Source organism: Ambystoma mexicanum, chromosome 13, assembly GCF_040938575.1.
Source record: "Ambystoma mexicanum isolate Mex_15411 chromosome 13, UKY_AmexF1_1, whole genome shotgun sequence".
Lineage (NCBI taxonomy): Eukaryota > Metazoa > Chordata > Amphibia > Caudata > Ambystomatidae > Ambystoma > Ambystoma mexicanum.
The window spans coordinates 472,746,435-472,769,197 of record NC_090938.1 but is presented as its reverse complement, the minus strand read 5'-3'; the positions used below and the strand labels follow the sequence as shown (position 1 = coordinate 472,769,197).

At 47.2% G+C, this 22,763-nt stretch overlaps 1 protein-coding gene across 2 annotated transcripts in view; it reads right to left on the bottom strand.

Moving 5' to 3' along the window:
- Nucleotides 1–22,763, bottom strand: part of CDC27 (cell division cycle 27) — a 1,618,725-nt gene that overhangs the window by 369,307 nt on the left and 1,226,655 nt on the right. For both annotated transcript variants that reach the window (XM_069634092.1, XM_069634093.1), the window contains exon 15: nt 9,507–9,624. In XM_069634092.1, coding sequence (XP_069490193.1) covers nt 9,507–9,624 — 118 coding nt within the window. The remainder of the gene's footprint in view (nt 1–9,506; nt 9,625–22,763) is intronic.

The window sequence follows — 22,763 nt, the reverse complement described above, 5'->3', positions numbered from 1 at the left end:
AGAGTTGAGCCGGATCTCCTTAAGTTCCGGAAACTTCTCAAGACCATCCTTTTCTCTTCTTCCTCCCCTCTCCCCCTGCCCTGCTGACGCATTCTGAATGGCTGCATGATTCCTTCTAATTCTTACAGGGCACCAGGCCCCACCCTCACCCAGTCTACCCCAGCACCCCGTCTCCCCTGATCCCACCTGCCCCACCCCTAACCTGCACTTACCCTTACGGGCTCCCTCGCCCAGCGCTAGTCTGGTTGGGCCTGCACACAAATTGAGCCCCTCCAGTCCTGTCCTCGCACTTAGCATGTAATTCTTAATTCCCATGCACTCTCTGCATTCCCCTAGCACTTGTCCACCTGGCCTCCCTGAACACTCGCCTAGCCCAGCGTCCCCTCTCCCCCAGCACTTGCACACTCGCCACTCCAACCTGCACTTCCTTTCCCTCCTTAGCATTCGCGCATTCCACTCTGACCGGCACTCCCCCCCCCCCCTCATACCCTGCACTTCCTGGTACTGCACTGGCACAAACCGAATGACGAGGCCTAGTAGGAACGTTTTTGTTATTCTTCATCCATGCCACCTCCCAGGCCTCTGTCTTGTTGCGCCTTGAAACACCATTTGCTGTATAGGCACATTTTAAATATCCAATAAATAAAATAAATACAAATAAGGATGTGGGGAAGAGAGCAGGTGGGTAGAGTTGGACTGAGGTTGAGAGTAACAGAAGTAAGGGTAGTCAAGAGATGGAGGGTAAGAAGATCAGAAGGCACTTACAACCCCCTCTAGTACTAACATCACTAGTGCAGAGTGAGGCGGGAAGTCCCTGAGGAAAACAGACAGCTAGCATCTCAGGGGGACCAGCTTAAACCAAGTCAGAGTGAGGAGGGGAGAGGGATAGAGGGAGAGGGGAAAGTCCTAGCACCACCTTCCCAAACCCCTTTTTCAACCGGTGCACCCTACTGAACTACCTGCCTGTTTCATGCTGAAACATCCATGCGCCAAGAAATAGTCCATCCCTTGCACTGTATTAATAAAACGTGTTACATTTTCATTGAGACTTGGAAACATTCAAGGCATCTTTTACACCTTGAAGATTGTCCTGCGTGTCCCTTAGGCAAGCTGAACTTCCAACCTTTGCAAGAGACCTCATAACATTATCAGGATTAGACCCCACACTGGAGGATCTGCATATTTAAGGCTAAGAAAGCACCCAGGAAGTGAACTAGGGAATGGAAGATCAACTGTGGAAAATTGTCAGGTAGCTCTTGCATTTTAAAACAATCTTAGCAGAACAAATCATGGATACCATTTGAGGTGCGGAAGTTGGTATTAGTAGGCCTTTCCTTTTTTTTATGCAAGCCGTAGACCATCTCTTCAGTTTGTTTTACAGGAAGAAAAAAAAGATTAAGGGGAGCAAGCTGGGTCAGAAGGAGGGTATAGGGCCCTGGCAAAATGGCCTATGCAACAGGGCTACACTAGGCCGTTAAAATAGGCTAGATCGATAAACATTTTGTTCCCCTACTGCTGCATTAATGTGCCATGAGTAGAAGCAGGACAACAAAATAATCAACCTAAAAGGACTCCACACTGACATTATCCTACATGTGGCATCGGGGAGTTGGACGGTCTAGTGTTTGGGAAGGTGCAGGACATGGGGAACAACATGGAGAAGGAAGGGAAGGAAGTTCAGTATGAAGGAGGGCGAGGAGGAATACAGGTCATTAGCTTTACCGCTTTAGCCCGTGTCGTTAGTGCACGATGCGGTGTGGGTTGACTGAGCCGGGCAGCCTCTGGGACAAGGGAGCCTACATTGGCGACGACGGGGAGAGTCTGCGTGGCAGACTGTCAGGGCTGTTAAGTCAATGACAATGCGTGCAGTGGTGATGCTGTGAGGTCCGTGCACATGAAGCACAAAGGGAGAGGATAAAGGCCTGCAGGAGCAGCCAAGCAGCCTGTGCGCCGCAGAGGCAAGGCCATGGGTAGGAGGCCACGTCCGCCCTAGGAGACATCAGTGCTGGTGCCGGTGAGGGAGGTGCCACTTCAGAAGTCCTCCAGGCCTGCTGAAGGAGGATGTGTGCTGACAGAAAGTGAGTGGCCCAGGACCCAGTAGAGGGCACAGCTCCAATGAATATTTGGCACTCTCTGGTTGACTCATACAACAAGCATCCTTCAGTGTTATAATCCACCAAAACAGTGACCAAAATATCACGCACCATGTCTGACCCTCCTATTTCTGCCACTGTCCCGGTTCCACCACCAGCACATTAGCAGCAGAGATTTCAAGAGTCCCTGGCAGTGCAACTATCAGACATATTTGATGTCCGAGATACCAGCAACATGGGGCCCAGGTGGATTATGGATTGTAATCTATATGTGGGTGCCATGGGGTCCATGGAAGGTAACAGACAATGCCTGAGCTGGCAGCAGGCCCTGCCACTAAAGACAACGATGTGCTACCTGCTGATTCCATCGATACCATTCAAGGGCTAAATAATGCCATTGCCACCTATTTCACACCACAAACTAATGTGGACTACGTGAGACATGACGTTAACACCACAAAACAACAAGAGTGTGAAACTATGGACGCATTTGTAATGCAACTAACAATCAAACTCAAGCATTGTGACTTTACCAACTAACACTGAGGCCTTGTGCTATCCGATATCGCAGGTTGTGAATCACAAAATTTCAGGAGAAAGCTACCTCAAAAATCCAGGACGCTGGAGGAGATCCTAATGCTGGTGAGATCAGAAATAGCGGTGGAATTGCAAGTGGAAACCATGGGAAACCCAAAGGGCTGAAACACACAGATGGTGTAGAAATGGATGGGAGCGTCTACCAAGATCCAAGGGGAACCATTTTGCTATAGCTGTGGATAGGAATTTCCCATGATGGCACGTGTCCGGCACTAGGGCAGAGATGCTCGACATATGGGGGGGCAGGAACTGGAATCACTTTAAATCAGTGTGCAAAAAGTCCAGGAATCGGGGAAGTGGTCAGTGAAGGGACAGGGACCACAGCATCGGAGGCATTGCAGATTGTTGCCCAGATCCCTGGGAAACACAGATGGGGACGAGAGGATGATTTGGGAGCAGACAAGAAATCGAGGTTTCGGAGAAGATTCTGCATCTCAAATGAATGGCCAGTCAGATGGCCAAGATGACATGTAAGGTACCTGGTGGAACAATTACCATTTGAAACAGAACTCAGTTCCTCGGAAGGAGAGGAAAGGCGGCAAGGATACCTATACGCACAGGCAAACCAACAGGCCACAGAACACAGTCCCACGTTGCTCATGCACCTAAATGAGCAGCAGATGGGAGTTTTTAGAAGACACCAGTGCCACAGTAAATGCAATTAGTGACCAATTGTACAAGACCCTTCCTCAGACACCCAGACTTCGCCCATCGGAAGTGGACATTTACCCGTATAGATACAAGTCCTTGCTGCAGTGCACCGGTCAGTTTGAGGAAAGGTGCCGGTACAAGATACAAGAAAGATTCAGGTGCGGGGGATATTAACGGCGACAGAGTGCCAATGCATCCCAAGTTTTATGATGGCCATTGAAATATGTCTAATACATGTATTATACAGGCTGATGGTGAACAAATACATTGACACAGTGGGTAAGATTGACAAACTGTTCCCCACACTTCGTAGGCAAGTTGAAACATAAGCCCAATCTCCATCACTCCTTTCCTTGCCAAACTCCTTGGAACACTGGCCATCTCCCAGCTTAATCTTCATACTGAATCTGTTGGTTGTCTCCATGACCATCAGTCTGGCTTCAGAGCGGCCAGGAGCACGGAAACTGCTCTCCTGAACATCCGTGAAGATCTGCTCTCCAACCCTGATTCCAACACCCCCTGTGTCTTCATCTTACTTGATCTCTCTTCTGCCTTTGACACGGTCAACCATGCCATCTCCTTCCCCCAGAAGCTCACTGTCTGCAGAGCTCTGGTTTTCTCTAGGCTTGGCTACTGCAACAGCCTCTTTCTAAATCTGCCTGCCTCTATACTCCGCCCTCTGCAACTCTACCAAAACAGGACTGCAAGACTTGTCCTTGGCCTCAAGCCCAGGGATCGTTTCTCTCCTGGACTGAAATCCCTGCAATGGCTCCCAGTGGCAGCAATGAATAAGTTCAAAACCCTCTGCATTGTCCACGAGGCCTTCGGGGATCTGGGGCCTCATTACCTTCAACTCTCTCTCTTCCTAAATATCTTCCTTCTCGAGCGTTCCGCTCATCCGCCTCCAACTCCCTCGGGGTCAGTCGCTTCTCCAAGCACCGAGTTGGTGGAAGATCTCCTTCTGCTGGGGCCTCCCTCTGGAACAGCCTCCCTGCCTCTCTGAAACTTGAAAACCATCTCTGGTTCCGGAAGCACCTCAAGACCTTCCTCTTTGCTTCTGCTTTCTCTCCTCCTCTCCCCTGCTGATCTCCTGGCTGAACCTGAAGCTGCACTGGTAACCTGGCTACTCTTTGATCTCAGGCCCAGGTCCCCACCCTGCCAGTTGCACACCTGCACTGCCCTCCTGGCAAGCCTTGCACTCAGGGACTGTTTTTGAATCCCTAAAGCCCCCTACCACCTCTTGACAACAGCTGGCCGCACTTATTTATTTATTGTCTTATTTACCTACTGTTTTCCTATGCACTGCCCCCTCCCCTTTCCCCACGCACTTTTTCCCCCTCCCCAGTCCCCTGCACTTGCGCAATATCAATGTCACCTGATCTAGTAAGATCGTTTTCTCACTCTTCCCTCCGCTCCCCCTCCATTGCCTCGTTGTGCCTTGAAACACTTGTGAATAGGAGCTTTATAAATGCCATGTCATAAGTAGATTAGGCTCCACATTGAATAGGACGTCCGGCCGGTGGCGCAATATTACGGGGGCATTCCCGTCAACATACGACAGGTAGAGGAAGAACTCCACAAACTACTGGAGCAGGACATCGGAGCCAGCAGTGGACCTACTACGTGGGTGTCACCCATCGTGCCTGTGCTGAAGAAGGGATCAGATGCCACTGGGCTTTGCGTGGACAAGAGGCGACCAAATCAAGCCATCAAGAGAACACCATTTGGTCCTCCGCATTACAGACGTGATCTGCCTACTAAATGCTGCAAAGGAGTTCTCTAAACTGGACCTCAACAAGGGCCATCACCAGCTGGTCCTAAGCCCGGAGAGTCGCTACACATTACTACATTTGTGACACATCTTGCCCTGTACAGCTACAAAAATCTGAGCTTTGGCGTCTCTTCGGCGGCGGAAATATTTCAGGCAGAAATACATAATGTGATAAAGCACATTCCCAATTGCATCAACTACAGTGATGACATTTTCGTGTCTGGCACAAGTGTGGAAAAACATGACATGCTTCCTCGCCCTTAACCAGGAAACTTATGAATTCCAAAAGGGCCCAATGCGGTTTTTGGCCACAACTTCTCAGAGACGGGAATGACACCAGATCCTAAGAAGGTGGCAGCTCTCAACAATCCTTTACCTCCAACAAAATGTCTGAGCTTCGGTCCTTCCTGGGGATGGCAAGTTACTGTATGAGCTACAAGGACTTTCCCACCAATAGCAAGCCTTTGAGGGCCATCACAAAGCAGCAGACACCTTTCCACTGGTCGACGGCGTGTCAAATAGCACTCACAACAATTCGTGACCTCACTGCAGAAGCTGAAAACAAGGCTTACTTTGACGTTAAGAGAGAGAGACAGAATTGACCGTGGATGTCAAGTCCAGCGGCCTGGGTCACATCTTGGCGCAAAAGGTACAAGACAATTCACAACAGCGGCACATCTCCTACACCAGTACAAGCCCGTCAAAAACAGAACAGGCGTACTCACAGGGTGTCGTCTCGGCCGGTGAACTTTTTAATGTGTTCCTGTATGGAAAGCATTTTACAACAATCGCAGCTCATGCATAATTATTTCTCTACGGCGATCCCAAGGTGAAAGTGCCACCTCGAATAGCTTGGTGGGGCCATCGGTTGCAGGACTATGCTTTCAACATAATCCACCGGGCAGGAAAAGAGGACAATCCAGTTTATTTTTTATCCCGTCGCCAGAGGACAGCCGATGCACCAGAGCAGCCAGCGGCTGATCTATACATCCGATACATTGTGTACAGCAAGCGATGGCGCAAAGGGAGGATCCAGTGAATCTGGCGCAGGAAGCGAAAAGAGATTTGGCCAAACAAATCATCATAGAAGGGTTACAGTCGGGAAGATGGAGAAGAGCAAAGGCGGGAAGTCGCCTCGCAGTCGGGAAGATGGAGAAGAGCAAAGGCGGGAAGTTGCCTCGACTCGGAAGAGGTTAAGCAGGACATGGACAGCCTCTTGCTCGTGAAAGATGAATTGGCTGTGTCAGAGGAGGTACTGCTGCTCAAGGGTCACAAGACAGTTGAGCCCACACCCATGAGCTGGCAGGTGGTGGAATTGGTGCATGAGGGGCACCGAGGGATCAGGTCAACTAAAAGGATGCTATGGCAGAAGGTATGGTTTTGAGATTGGACACCATGGTAGAGAAATTGCTCAAGGGATGCCCCACATGCTGTCTTATCGCACCAGCGAGGCATCCCAAACCACTAAAAATGATAGAGCTCCCGAAAGGGGTGTTAGAGGAAGTGTCTGTCGACTTCTTGGGACCCATTGAAGGGGGGGGAAATATGTATTAGCAGTGATCGACAAATATTCATGTTTCCCTGAAGCACAGATGGTGGCTTCTGCAGCGGTCCACCATGTGAAACCAGTGCTGGACAGAATATTTACGGTTTATGGCATCCCCAGACAAGTAAAGTCTGACAATGGGCCTCCTTTTACCAGCCAATACTTTAAGATGTTCACTGAATACATGGGGTTCAGCCACAGAAAGATAACACCCGTATGGCCTCAGGCGAATGGGACAGTTGAGCAATTCATGGCAAATTTGAAAAGAACACTTCAGATATCTTATCTGATGGGACAACCTTATGAACAGGTACTGCATCAGTTGCTTCAAGACTATCTGAGCACAACACAGCTCCACAGTTAAATACCCAGCAGAGGTTAGGTTTGGCCGCAGTATTCACATGCAGCGACCACAACATCCGAGAGAGTCTGAGAAATATGCAGAGGATGACACCATGAGGGTGAAGGATAAGCCAGCAAAAGAAAATGAAATGATAAGCTGATACCAGACAGAGGGCAAAGGAATCAGCATTGCTGCTTGGAGATGTGGTTGTTGTGAAGTAACCACGGGTCAGCAAGCACACTGCTACGTTCCAAGAGTTTTCACTGGTAACATGGAAGAAAAGTTCCATTATCACGGCAGAAGGAGACCAACACCAGGTGACACGAAATTTGACCCACTAAAAGAAGCAGAGTATGACTGTCCAGAGGTCAAGGAGTGGACATTGTAAGCAAGAGATCCCGTACTCCTCCGATGAGTCCCATCAGGGTGATGGAAAGGATTCGGACTGGGACGAGCGAAATGACCCTGAGTCTTTGTCCAGACCTGGAGAATTTTAGATGAGATATGAATGAGCTCAAAGGGCGATCATGAGGGTCAGGAGACTCATTGAAGGAACGAGGTAAATTGGTGGAGGGCAGGTTGTGGCATTGTGGCGTTGGAAGCTCTAGTGTTTGGGTGAGGTCGGGACATGGTAAGCAGCAAAGTGACATGGAGAAGGAAGGTAAGTAAGTTCAGTATGAACAAAGGCGAGGAGGAATACATTTTGGCTGTACCGCTCGAGTCTGAGTCGTTTGTGCATGACAGTGTGGATTGATTGAGCCTTTTAGCACCCGGGACAAGGGAACCGACACTGCATAATTTACAAAAAAAATATAAGATGAAGAGCAAGCAGCTCTAGGTTATGGAATTCCCTTTTCATAGGGTGTTCTGTGGATCTTACAGAGGCAGTGCTTATATGGCACAGAAACTAATTTATGCACATTCTAATTTCTGCAGTAAAGTCCTTAAAAAAATTAGAAGTTACTCACCATAGAGACTATCGTACTCTTAGTACATAGTCCCCTTTCCTCCATACTAAATGGACTTTCCCCCTAGGGACGATAGAGGGCACCTTTTCACCAGAAAAAAATCATCTTCCCCTTTAAATTTAGAGGCGCGTGGTAGTGCGGCCCTGGGAGCAAGCACTCCCCTGACTCCGACAACCAGTGTCACTCCTCAGTCCACATAGACACGTCGAAAATATGAACATTGCCTAATGACACCAGTTTTATTTGGGAGGTTGATGGTGGGACGTATGGAGCAAAGGGGATTATGGACTAAGTGCGTTTGTCACTACAGTGAGTAACTCATTACTCTTACGTCCCGTCCCCTTTATTCCATACTGTATGGGCGATTACAACTGAATGTATCCCCAGAGTGGAGAGGAGACCCTTCTTAAGAAAACAAGTTCCTTAATACTGCGTGCCTGAAAATCGCGTCCGACCTGGAGCCGGCTGCTGATGACCTGCCACGGAGCGCGTCTCTGGAAACAGACTGCTGCGGCCTAGGCTCTGATAGTATGGGCATAAATGTTAGCCAGAAGCAGCGGTCCCTCCAACTCGGATTAGAGAAGGAATCGCCCCTGCGGGGTGCGATGGAAAAGAGGTACTGCCTTGGACCTTGATCTGTGCTTGACAAAGTTCTACAAGTCCTCTGGAGGGGACTTCTCCAAGAGCTCTCTCCACGTTGCTAACCTGTTCTTCAGAGCTCGAGATGCGAGTGCATGCGACGCGTTACAGCCATCACAGCCATGGTCAGGGCCAAGGCAGCGGAGGCACAGAGCAGGGGGTGGGGGTTGGTGGAGGGGGTGGGGGGTGTTTCGGACGTAGGAAAGAGACCTTCGCAGGCTGGACACCTGCTGAAGCTCAATGACGTCGACATGCGCCAGGGAGGAGGGTGGCACCAGAGGACCGAGTACCGGTTAAAGAATAGAAGAAAAGACAAAAAAGAGAGAATCCGGGGAAGAGCCTGTGGCATTACAAGGCCAAAGCCAAACCTAGGAGCGCTGGTGAAAGCAGTCCGTTCCCAATGACGCGGAAAAGAGGACTGAGGAGTGGCGCCGGTGGGTGGAGTTAGGGGAGCGCATGCTTCCAGGGCCACATCCGCCTCTAAATTTAAAGAGGAAGAAAAATGTTTCTGGTGAAAAAGGTTCCATCTCCCGTCCCTAGGAGGGACACCCATACAGTATGGAGGAAAGGGGACATGATGCAAGAGTAAAGCTGGATAACAAAAACTGTATAGTAAGGGTTCTTCTCCATCTGCAGCGTACGTTTAAATCAGTATGTGAACAGGGAAGCATCCCACGTTTGGAAGCATCTTTAATATTAGAAATACCTGCAGTACTTTAGAACATATTATTCTAACCGTCTTCACACAGAACAAATGGATCGCTTACCATTAATGACAAAAGCATTAAACGTTCACAAATTAAGTTAGCACAATGTATCCAGCTCATTATGTACAAGACAATGACAACATTCTCTCCCTGCATGTTGAGATCTCCAAACCTAAAACAAAAATACTTACCACTCCAATGTGACAGAGCAAGACAGAACTTTGTGGATTGATATCAAGTGCTTTTTGGAAATGCATTTCTGCCAGGCTGAACTTTTCTTGTTTGTAATAAATCATTCCCAACCCGTACCTGCAAACACAAGGCAAGTTATGTATCCAAAACCAACCATTAATGTATTCGCGCAGATAAACAATACCATAATACTAATCTTTCTGTGCATTTTAAATACTGGTTGTGAATGTTGATGTCTTGGTGCAACACAGATCTGTTACCTTTACGAACACATTTCAAACTGCGATAAGGAACAAAAGCCACATCTACCTACATCCCACCCAAAGCAAGCAATGCCTCATTTTAAGCTAAAGAAATCGCTTGGAAAACTATATGAAACTTTCGCATGCGTTTTTATTAGATTAGATGCATGTTAGTCTCAATATGCCCCATTTACTTGCAGGTCAGAGCTCTGTCCATTCATTTGGGAGCAGTGGACACGTAATCTAGGAAAAACTCTCGAGAAGAAAGACCGACTCGATAGATGGCAACGGTTATGACTTTATAAAAAGGAATGCAAACATGTCTGACAGATACGCATTTTTCTCTAAGCGCTTATTCGGATTAAAAAAAGCCATTCGAGGACACAAATTAACAGCAATTAAAACATTTTATCAGAGATATAAGAATAACGTAAACAGCATAAAAAAGAAAAATGTAATACTTAACATTTAAAATAAATCATAATTCTAGAATTGAGTTCATTAGCGTCTCCCAACTTCAGCGTGCAGCACAGGTAAATGAGCAGTGTGCAGGCTATTAGTGTGGCGTTAGCTAATATGAAAGACACAGCAGGTCTATATTGCCTGAAAGCTATTAGACACAGAAGCAATTTTATTGCGCTCCTAATGTTGGTATAGAATGGACAAAAAAAAAAAAACATGTCTAATTTATCATCACATAATAAACAATTTAAATCGTTCCTAATTCCTGGGGTAGTTGGACACCATTTTCCAGTGATGGTCCCGAGAGGTTATAGGTTCAACATGGCCCACATAATCGGACTGTTCGTGCACACATTTAGTCCACAGTAAATAGTCTGAAATATTTTTATTTTATTTTATGTAACATCAGTTTATACATAAGAAATGAAAACTTTAAGTTACAGTTTCTCCTCATCTAAAAACACAGAGAAATTCGAAGATCCCAACTATCTTAAGTAAAAGAGTCCTCTGTTTGTTAGTCTCAAAGCATCCATGAAATATATAGTTGCACAAATTAATTGAGTGTTAAAACCTCCAATCAGATACCACCACCACGCATCCATGTTTCCTGATTGGGGAAGGAATTGAGCTAAATGAAGAGAACGCTGATCGCCAATCGCTTCACAATCTGTGATTAAGTGTCGTACGGATTCTGTCGCTTGATTACAGAACCTACATCGGACATCTTGTTCTAATATCTCCCGCCTCATTACTTGTATCTCCTTGGTTTTATAGAGATTTAGTCGTAGACTGAGGAACATATGCCTATGATAACTTGAAGGGAATTTGTCCAAATATTTTGGTAGAGCGTCTAGTTTGTTGAGGGCGCATCCAAGTACTAAAGAAGAAGTCAGCTTGTTTCGGCACTCTTCATTGGTTATCCAATTATATAGACAAATTTTCTTTTTTGCTACTTGCGGGCGCAAAAGTACAGTCTCGAGTGACACATCTGCGTTGTGCAATATGTTGAGCAACTTTTCTTTCCACTTATTTATCAAAACCGCCGACGGGTGCGCTGAGACTGTATGCAAGATTTCATATGGTTTCGCAGGTTGCTCCAGCATCATTTTCCTCATGGTGGAGATTGATTTCCATAGAACTGTACCGTAGAGTGATTCAATGCATAGCTCATATCGTATAGCTAATACAGAGATGTTTTTCGGCAAATGTAGAACATTACGCCAGACTTGCCCCTCAAGAATGTTCCATAAATCTTGCGGGATATTCCAACCTGATTCACTCCCAAAGGTTATTGCAGGCACCACCTTCTGAAGGTAAAATGTTAATATTGGCTTAAAGGAAAATTTGCCATAGGCTGCGTGCAATTTGGAACCTTGAAGTGCGAACATTTTCATCCGGGCCATTAGATCTTGCGTCCAGTCCCACTCACAAATGGAATTATTGAATTGAACGCCTAGGTATCTGATACTATTCGATAAGTCTAGCTGTTCATTCATTATTTGCCAATGAAATTTTCTTGATTGAGCTTGCGCTCCTTGACCAGCCATGATTATCTTTGACTTCTTAGAATTTATTTGTAAGTCGTTTTGCAGGCAATAATTATGAAGCGCGTTTAACAGGCGCTGTAGCCCAATTGGAGTGGAGTCCATGAGAACGATGTCGTCTGCGTAAATGACCCAACTTATTTTTTGCCCATTTACTACTGGCGGAAATATCCTTAGGTCTTTTAGGGCCACTGGTAAGTCGGAGATGAAAAATTTAAATAGTTGAGCAGCGAGCGGACAACCTTGCTTCACGCCCCTTTTTGTATATATCTCATCTGATAAATCACCCTGTTGATTTAATCTTACTCGAATGGACGTCTTAGTGTGTAGAGCAATCAGGGGCGCCAACAGATCACTTGGACAATTCCAATCACTTCGTTTCTTCCATAGGAGGCTGCGGTTTATGCTGTCAAATGCCTGACTCAGATCTATAAATGCAAGGTACAACATTTTCTTCCTCCTCAAGCCATCTAATTTTAGGCAATTTAAGAGGATTAGATTTAGCTCAACTCCCACTCCTCTAGTAAAACCTGTTTGCCGAGGGTCACCCACAGAAAACTATTGAGCCCAGTTTGCCAGGCGCTTTTGAAGGAAGGAGCCGAAGACCTTTCCAATTGTATCCAAGAGGGCTATCGGGCGATAGTTCTTCGGGTCGTCCCGATTGCCCTTTTTAAATATTGGGACCACCACTGCCCTCAGCCAGGAAACCGGCAGGGTTTTATCATGTGAAATTCTTTCAAACAAGGCACTCATCATATTTGCCCATAAACTTCTATGGGTTTTCAGCATCACATTGGAAATTCCATCTGGGCCTAGAGGACTTTAGCTTCATAATCACCCATTCAATGTCATCAGCGGAGTCTGCCACATTCCATTTTGCCGTTGTTAAAGATGGTGGTGGAACCACGATACAATTGTCGTCATTAAATACTTCAGAGAAATGAGCGACCCAACTGGCGCTGTTCACACTATTTGACATTGAGTAAGAGTGATTTAGGCTGCCAGTATTGATAATCTCCCAAATGTGTCTGCTGTCCTTTAGTATGATCACATCTGTTCAGCTTGCTTCTGCAACCGGATCGAGTTAAAAGATTTGATCCACTTCCGATATTTCAGGCGCCTGGCTTTTATTTGCATGAATGCGCTTTCTTCATCAGCTTTTTTCAGCAATTTTATATCATCAAAGTTTTTTCTTTTCAGTGTTTATAGTTACATTGAAAGGATGTTTTACTTCAATGGCAGCCCCCTTCTGCTTGGGGTTCCTCACTTTGAAGTAGTATAGCAGTAATGGATAGTTTATCCTTGCCGTTGTTGAGTTTTCTTTCTCAAGGTTGTTTGTCAATGTTAACAGCTGGGACGCACTCAGTCGCAGCCTATTTGCTCCCTTATTTATGGTAACACACTCCTTGTATTTGGGTGAAACATAGTTGGTTACCTTTTCCCAATTTAGCAGCAAAGCATAGTGGTCGCTTTTTTCCGTTTTTTTTTATTTCAAACGTTATGATTCTTGATAGAAAATTTCTAGACACCCAAATGTAATCAAGAGTCTTTTTACTCACGCCACGCTTCCATGTAAAGCCTGGAGGAATATCACCCCGGGTGGATCCATTTAGCATTGAGCACTCTCTTAATGCCATCTCTTTTAGCCAGCGATCTCCCCGATCTTGCAGTCTTCCTTTGTTTGTTGGGCCAGTTTCGGTGCATTTGTCAATAGAATTGTTCAACCAAGTATAATTGAAATCACCACATATTATAATTATGGGATCCTCGTAGACTAATAAACACTCATCCACCTCCGACAACACAGCTCCAACAAAATTAGATTGTGAAATCATTGCTGTATTCCAGTATATATTTACAATCAACATCACTTGACTATCAGAAGGAGAAGGTTGCGTAATTTGAATTTTAGTTACTTGTATGAACATATTAAGATTTTCTGAAGATACAATCTTCCAATCATTGTTATGTTTGATCATTGTAACCAGACCAGCAAAAGGTCTGCCAAAGAGGTTCTTTCCAGCAGGATTCAGGAGTACTGTATAACCAACACACCGGGCACTCACGCATCCAAGTCTCTTGAAGACATATAATTGATAAATGCACCGGGAATAGCCACTTTCCATCAAACAGATGCGTGAAGCCACGAGTGTTCCAGGATAGAAGTTGATGGTTTCCATCAATGGAATCCACTCTTTGCTAATTGTCCTGTTTCGTTTCTTTCACACCAGACACTTTTTTGATGTTCATGTGGGCCCACAGTGCATCCCTTCTCTTTTCATTTTCGGATTTGTCCCCCGGCGAGGGATGTATACTTTCCTCAATGCAGGCCTCCGCACTTATGACTTCAAAACCATAGGGACATGATATCGTCAGCAGCATCCATTACAGCTGTTCTAAGAGATCTGGAATGTAGATGTAAGTTTACCCAATCCGAGAAGTCCTCTGACATATATTCTACAACTGCTATGTCTTCAGATTTTATTGCACGCAGCGTTGGAATACATTGCAGCAGTGTTAAAATATTTCTTCGGTTCAAATTTACTTTTTGTTCTGGCAGGGCGTTTTTGATTTAAATTTTCCATAAACCATTCTTGGATCCCTCACTTCTTGTTTTACAGGGTATAATTTCACTTTTATTAAGTTTTTCAACTTGTGCTCTTGTTAATTTTGGATTTAGTTTATCGCACAAGAGATTTGGGGGGTCAGACGTCACCCCATTGTTCGAATTTAAACCTTTCATCTCCTTTGTCGCACTTTGTATTGAAAGTACCTTTGGAATTTTTTTTGGCCCAAGCACGCCAGCTCTGGGAGAAGTTTTAATTACGATACCCGATCGCGGCTCAAATTCTATACCAATTTTCGCAGGAGCCGGTATACTTATCTCTGCAGTGTCTTCGCCCTCATCAATCACATCATCATCAATGGAGTATGTGGAATACTCACATAGTTCTAATGAGGCATCGGAGACTGCGTTGTTATCACTGACTGAGGCTTCTCTTGCCCTTTTAGCATTTGGTTTGGGAGTCAGTTTTTTCGTTGAGTCAATTTTTGTTTTCGATATGCCCGCCGAACGTTTTGCCGGGCGATTAAACAATACAGGCGGCGGCGGAGTTGAAAGATTTCTTATACATTTTTTCCTCCACGTTGTGCAAGCACGTTTGGCAACTTGTTTCAAGCTTGGACGTTTTTGAATGGATTTTGCTTCACAAGGCTTTGTTTTCTGGGGACGCTTTTCATTTTCTTTGTCCAACGTTGTAGGCTTATTGAAAATCCCAAATGAGAATTTATCTGTTAAGTTTTTTGGCTCCTGAACCACTGCCCCTTTTGCCTGCTGAGTTTCTACATTTAACTGAGCAAATGTAGCGGCTCCCTCACCAATATTCACGGGACGGTCTTGCTAAGGATCAAGGATTTTATCTCCAGCGGGCTGGCTCTGTTCGCTTTTTGAGTTTCCCACCAGGCTCATCCCATGGGAGAGAGATGTGCTTTTTTCTGGTGCTATTAGTTTAACGACTTGAATGCCCACTGCTTCACTGCAAACAGGTCCACTGACAATCACTGCATGCTTTTTGGAAGTTTGTCCATCCACCACAAGAGGTTCTTTACCCAAAAGAGATTTGCAGGTTGGAACATGTGACCCATCATCACCTGGTCTCATGTTTGAAGACATATTGTGGCGCAACCACTTTGTGCTTTCGATTACCGCATCCGTTAATGCAGATTTGTCACTGAATGTCTGACGGGCAAGATCGCATGGTCTATTTTGCCACTTTGCAGATGTTTCTGCTTCGCTATCAAGTCTTGTGGTTATCGATTGGGAAAAACTTTCAAGACTTGAGATTTTTGCGTTCACGGCTGCGAGCAGGGACATTTGATCACTTACTGCATTATGTAGGGATTCATACAGTTTCATAAATGGAAGTAGGGCGATTGAAGTTGCCGCTAATACATTATTGTGAATTTGAATACTTGCAGCCGTTGACATAGAATTTTTAGATGGCTGGTCGACTCTATCCGAGTTGACGGCTGTCTTCGCCATGCTGGGCATCACGTTAATTTCTTTTGCCAAGTCGTCCACAACTGGAATACACGTTACGGCTCTCTTTTCAACGTCTTTAATGCCTGATGAATCGATGTTTTCGCAAGACGTTTGATGTAGAGAGTCATTTGTGCTAGACAACATTGAGATGTCAACTCTGTCGCTAGACTTATGGAGTATGCTCGCTGATCGTCTATTACGCTTTGTTTCTAGCTTATTTTTATGCAAGGATTGATTTTGTATGAAACTATCATTTAGGCGTTCATAGGTGGCTAGAAAGTCTGCCTCTAATTTAGTTGTAAGCCGTGCTTCTTTGGCTGAGAGATCAGTAGAGCTTTGCTCCATTACTGACAAAATCACAGGGAGCCCACACTCGCTAGATGTCAATTTGATAATCCCCTCGCTACATTTTGCATTTATGGTAGCCATTTGAGGGACCCGTTCCTCTAGCATGTTTTTACCTACCACGGACTGAGAAAGCCACGTTGAGGCGTCAGTCTTTCCAGCACCTTGAGAGGGAAACATTGGTGATTTTTGCAGTTCCTTGTCCTGTATTAGGACATTTTGTAAGTTTATTGCCATAAGGTCAGAATCCGTCAAATCAAAGGGGGAGGTCTGCGCAACATCGCTGGCGTCAACATATAATGAAGGGGAAAATACCGGTACCAACTTGACACAGCCACTGTCGGAACTCACCCATTGGTTAACAGCGCCGTTGGTACCATCAATCTCGTTTCGAGTGGGGCCCAATGATGTTAAGCACAGGGCAGCTAGTGAGGGCACCAAGCCTAATTCTAGGCAAGTAACCCCGGTTGAGCCTCTCGCTGTAGTAAACTCAATTTGATCATTTTGAGCAGTTTGTTCTGACGTGGCAGCTGGGCTTACCTCCTTTGGGAGACTCATCGTCCCTTTCCTTCGAGAAAGCAATGATTTACGACGGGTCAGAGGGCCCTCTTTCACCATCACCATGCTGAACCAGACCTCAGACTTCAAATGCTAGTGAGGCCCTCGCCGATGCTCTGCCACTTATGATCTTTCTGCAGGTATCCTTCGTTACTGAACAGTAAGCTTCAGCACTGCTCAAGTCAGTGGATATCAGCCACCATACAGCCACACAACAGTCCTCGCCCTTTACCCCTCACGGGCTTAACGCCGCAAGGGTGGCTTGTGGGTCTGTAAATACTGCCAAAACAGTCACGTGATTGATCACGTGATCACGCTCCGCCTCCTCCAGGAAGCGCAGTCTGCCCAGTGTGTTCTCCTTCCACTGAGCAGTAGAGCGAAGCTTTCTGCAGCCAGCAGTCCCTCGGGATAATAAGACAGCAGCTCCTTCTCAGGAAAAGTGTTTGCGCCTGAAATATTAGTGGTCAGGGTAATATGTGCCCGATTGTAAACTTTGCCCAATTCCATCTGCTCACGACGCAGGGCCAACAATGAATCTCGATACTAACCAAAAAAAATATCAGTGCGACTATTAAAACAATGAAATCTATTGGCAAGGGCCAGATGCTTCTTTACATAAAGGACCCATGGGACAAGCTTTTCATCTTTCAAAGTTAAGTACATATGTATTCATAGAAAGTCTTCAGTTTTAGTGAAATAGCTCGAACATTCTTTTAACAGTTGGGGCTCAATCAGAGTCCTTGAAAGTTGTAAAGCGTATTGGTTCTATGGAAAGTCAATGGTCCCGGAGATGGGGTGTCCAGGACGTGGGTAGAAGCAAACAATGGAAACGCCTCTACTAAAACGCAGTAGATGGCTAGTTCAGGAAACATTACTGTGGTTAAGGCAGTCTAAGTTTTAAGCAGGAGATGGTATTTTGAAAATGGAGAACAGGAAAGCGGCCAGGATCATGGCCCCTTCAGAAGAACGGTCAACCACCTGGGTTGACTGCCTTCAGAAGCTCCTCTGGCCCATTATAAGGAACTGGCAGAGGCTCTTGTTCTTCACTAATGTATCTTGGTGTGCTTCCAACCGGTAAAGTAAGCTTAGTTAGGGTTACATGTTGCAGACTTGTCATTCCTAGGTTCCCAAGTTTGCTGCGACATCTGGAATAACTGAAAGTGGTTGTTACTTCATGAGGGATCGGCTGTTAAGAAGCCAAGAATACAGTTTACTGAAGCAGAGTGAAGTTGCATATCAATTTGGGCAGACCACAGCACAGCTTCAGTATAGGAGGAGTGCCTTTAGAAACAAAGAGTTTGGTAAAGGAGATACTCGGTTTCGGCACCATGGCTGGTTAACAGTTCAAGTTTGTGCATCTGGATAAGTGTCAGTCTTCAGGCTCCTTCAGCTGCCAGTGAACTCCATGCCAGTGCTCCTCCTGCTTTTTCGTGGTTGGGTTCAGCATTGTAACAGTGTCCAGGAAGTATTCCAAGGGTGCATGGGCGTGGCTTCAAGGATGGTGCCACAGTGACAACGTGAGTTTATCCCATTTAGAACTCAGCCTGGTAGCTGGTCGTCTCTGGTTCTCAAAGGGTTTATACAGAGCTTCGCTGTCAGGAGGGATTTACAAAACAGGTTCAGCCACCATTCCACTTTTCTTCAGGTCAACATTATCTTGCAATCACCCTTCTTATACACTAGGCAAAAGATTCAATCTTGGCCTCTCAAGCCTTGCAACACAGCTGGCTGGCAGGGCAATGAAGGCTATATTCATGAAATGTGTTAAATTTACAATGCTTCCAGTCTACCCTATACCTCAGACTGAAACAATGCTTTCAAATAACGTATTTTTCAATTGTTTGGCTTCTCATACTCGACCTTACACATTTATATGAAAAAGTATAAAAAGCAGCTTCACATTACAGGAAATCGCAGTAAATGTTTGTTCACAAAAGGATTGAGATGAAAATTAAAGTTACTCACTATAGTGACTACAGTACCAATAGTCCTTAGTCCCCTTTCCTCCATCCTTGTGGGTGTCCCTAAAACATAAGGCTAGTACCAGAACCTTTGGCAGTGAAAAATTGAGCTGCCCCTTTAAATGTAGTACAGTGCGTGAGGACGTGCCCCGGGTGCCGGAACGCCCCCCGAGACTCCGCACTCCAGCGCCTCACCTCAGTCCCCTTTTAACACAGACGCTTTAATACCTGGGTATGCATAATATTGTAGCCACTGACATACAGCGGGGGAATGTGGGTGGCACGTATGGAGGAAAGGGGACTAAAGACTGAGTATTCTATTCACGACAGTGAGTAACTTTAATTACTCATACGTCCCGTCTCCTTTCCTCCGTCCTTGTGGGGAATTCCACCAAACAAGACCATAGGGTGGAGCTGCGACTACCTGCTCCTTACTTAAGCAAACAGGTTCTTCCGAGCTGCCTGACCGAATTCTGCATCCCACCTGGAGCTGGAATCCAGGGAACAGTGCATACAAAACAGACGGCATTGCCCAAGTAGCTGGCCTGCTGATGAAATCCCAAGAAGCATGTTTTTGAAAGGCGACCGCCGTGGCTTTAGCTCCGATCACATGGGAATAAAGCCTGGTGGGAAGCAGCTTGCCCATGGCCATATACGCCTTTGAGATGGCCTGGACCATCCATCAGGCAATAGGAGCTTTGGAAGCCTGGGTGCTGGGAGATGTGCCCCCAAAGGTGATGAACAACACCTCAGACTTCCTGAAGGATTTCATCCAAGAGAGAACTTTTGAGGTCCAAGGAATGCAAAGCCCTTTCAGCCTCCGGCTGCAGGTTCGGAAAGAACACCAGCAAGATGATTTCCCGATTGAAATGGAATGGACAGACCACCTTGGACAAGAAGTTTGGATGAATCAGCAAGATGACCTTGACCTGAAACGTGGTGAAGGACTCGTAAGAAGAAAGAGCCTGCAGCTCGCTGACCCTGCACGCCGATGTGAGCACTGCCAATAGCACTGCCTTCAGTGTCACCAGCCGGATGTCCACAGAGGCCATCAGCTCAAAGTCCTTGCGCTGCAAGGCCGCAAGAACCACATTAAAGTCCTACACCGGATGCAGCCTATGTACCAGAGGAAAGAGCCTCAACAACCTTTTGAGGTGGGCCTTAACCACTGGGGTGGCTGCTGAAAATACATTATCTGGGGTATTCTTGTAGGCCCCAATGGCCGCAAGATAGGTGCAGCAGGTATCGATCTGAACACTGGAACGGGCCAGATATACCGAAAAGGCCAGCACGTGGTCCAGGAAGCAGGTGAGGCGATCCAGCCCCTGTGGCAGAATCTGAGATTGTGTAGACAGCCTACTGGCCTCCTACATGATGTCCCAGTTGCCCTCTGAAAACTAAGTGAGGTGCAGTCTCAGCTGGTCAAGAACCAGCTGAAAGGAGCCAGCATGGCTGGGTCCAGGTGCTCCATTGCCCTGCCCAGTTAGAAAGGATGTTGGGGAGCGGAAAATGGCCAGGTCCCTGTGAACACAACTGCAGCAGATCGGAGAAACAAGCGCTCGACGGCCAGTTGAGATCAATCGGAAAGAAGCGGCAACCCACAGACACCCGACACTTGTGGAGGGTCCGCTAGGAGCAACGGAGGCGGTGGAAACAAAGCCGCTGCGGCCATGCCAGCATAGCTGGAATGAGTCCCCCAGAAACCCCACCCACGAATCAAAGCGGGGGTACTAGGAATTCAGAGGAGATGCAAATAAGTCCAGATCCAGAAACCCCCATTTCTGGATCAGCGGCAACAGCTGATGTGCAACTCCCATTTGTAGTTGTTGCACCCAAAGTGCCTGAGCTGGTCAGCTTCTGCATTGTTGTCCCCCGGGAGTTGGACCGGGGAAATCCACGTCCCATCGGACAGGGTCCATTCCCAGATGGACACCGCATCCATGCATAGGAGGAGGGGGAGCGAGTGCCACACTGCTTATTCAAGTAAGATTAAGCAGACTGGTATGCAGGAGGGACTCCGCCCTGGACCATGAACCTAGTAGCCTTCCAGAGTAGTCCACCAGCCAACGAGTGAGAAATCAATCGTCACCATCAGAGAGGGCTCTGGTAAGGCAAAGGGGGCCCGACAGACACTGCAGTCCATCAGCCACCAGCCAAGACCCCGGGAGGAGGGACAGGGGAATTTGAATCCTGTCCGACTCCGACCCAGTTTCTCGGTTCCAACCGGCCGCAAGGTGGAGTTGGAGGTACCTCATCTTGAGGTAGGCATGCTGAACTGCGAGCACACAAGACGCCATCATCCCAGAAGGTGCAGGAACCATCATGCAGAGGTGGTCGAATAGGCCAGAAAGTGCCCCATCACCTTGCAGAGGGACAGAAGACTCTCGGACTTGGGTAACACCCACTGCACGGCTGTGTTCCAGCGTACTCCAAGGAACATCAGGTCCTGGGCGGGAGTCAGCTGCTACTTCCGCTGATTGACCGAGTACCCCATTTGGTGAAGAACATCGGCCAGACGTTAGGAGTGCACCACCCACCTCCAGAGAGCTAGCCCTCAAAAGCCAGTTGTCCAGATAGGGGTACAAGTGATGGCCCTCCTAGTGGAGGAGACCAGCCACCGCATTAATTAGCTACATGAACACAAGGGGCAGCACCTTGTACTGGAAATGGTACAACAATCGTGAATTGCAGACATTTCTGATGCGGCTGGTAGCTGGGGACATGAAGATGCGCATCTTTGAGGTCTAGGGAACACATGCAGCCCCTGCGCATAGAGACTTGGCTATGTGCGCTGGAGTAATCATTTTGAAGTGCTTGAGTGGTAAAGATAGGTTGAGGAATGACAGGTCCAGGACTACCCTCATGCCAGCCTGGTGGTTCTTGGGTACTGCAAAAATCCTGGAGTAGAAGCTGGAGCCCCTATCCCACTGAGGAACAGGCTCCACCACCTGCATATCCAAAATATGTCCCGTAAAACGGATGGGGATCCAATCTGAAGCACGGGCTGAGTAGAAGGAAGAGGAAGACTGAAGGCTCTGAAGACAACAGAAAGGATCCAAGCACTCTTGAAACAACGCTTCCTGCTGTCCTTGGAGAGCCAGCCGGTCCCCTGCATGCGAGCCGTGTTCCATGACCGTTCCGTCATTGCTTTTTGGTATCCAAGACGGGAGCATAGGAGGGGGAGCAGAAACAACTGTGCCATGTCCGCTGCTGTTTCCTGTTGTCGCTGGAGGACCCATCTGGTCTCTGCGCACCACGGTCCCAGAACCCCTTGAAGCCGCTGAAAGCACAAGGTTTGAAGTCAGTCCTGCCCTGGGACTGAGAGAAGGAACTTCTGCCCAGGTTTAGTCAGGATAACCAAGGACTTGGCAGTCTGCGTAGAGGTCTTTTATTTTAATCAGCTTGTCATCTGTGGACGAATGAAAAAGAACCAAACCCTCAAAAGGAGGATCCAGGATCCTTTCCTGCACAACAGAGAATTTAGTGGCATGCATCCACACCATCTGCCTCATCTCGACCACCAGGCACAGCCCTCTACCGGCTGGGTCAATGACTCCATAGAGATCCTGCGCAACTGCCCGTGCCTCCGCCAAGCCAGCTTAGAAGGTGGCCCTGTCTCTCCAGGGGGATGTCAGGCAGGAACTCCCCGATCCCTCGCCACAGCTTCTGGTTTGCCACGGCTAGAAGGGTGCCCGCCTGCTGCAAGTGCAGCCCAGAGTTGAGGTAGCAACGCTTGCCAAAAGATTAAAGGGCTTCCTTAGAAAGGCAACTAGAAGCGGCCCCTGCTGAAGAAGACTAAGCCTGGGAAAACAAGAATGCTGCCGCCACCACTGAAGAGTGCGGCTGAGGGTGGAGGCTAGGAGGACTGGTTCCCCATCCAAAACCCTGAACAGGCCGTCCAATTTCTTGTTCATCTGGGCATTGGCCCTGGGCTTCTCCCAGATCTTCCTCACCACCTGCAGTACACTCAGAAGGGGAATGCCTGAACGACTCGTGGCATGCTGGGCCAGAATCTCTGCCAACACCCCTGACTCATGGGGTGCCTGCTCTTGCTGGGGGACCCCCAAGAACTCGGCAAGGCCCTGAAGATGGCCATGCAACG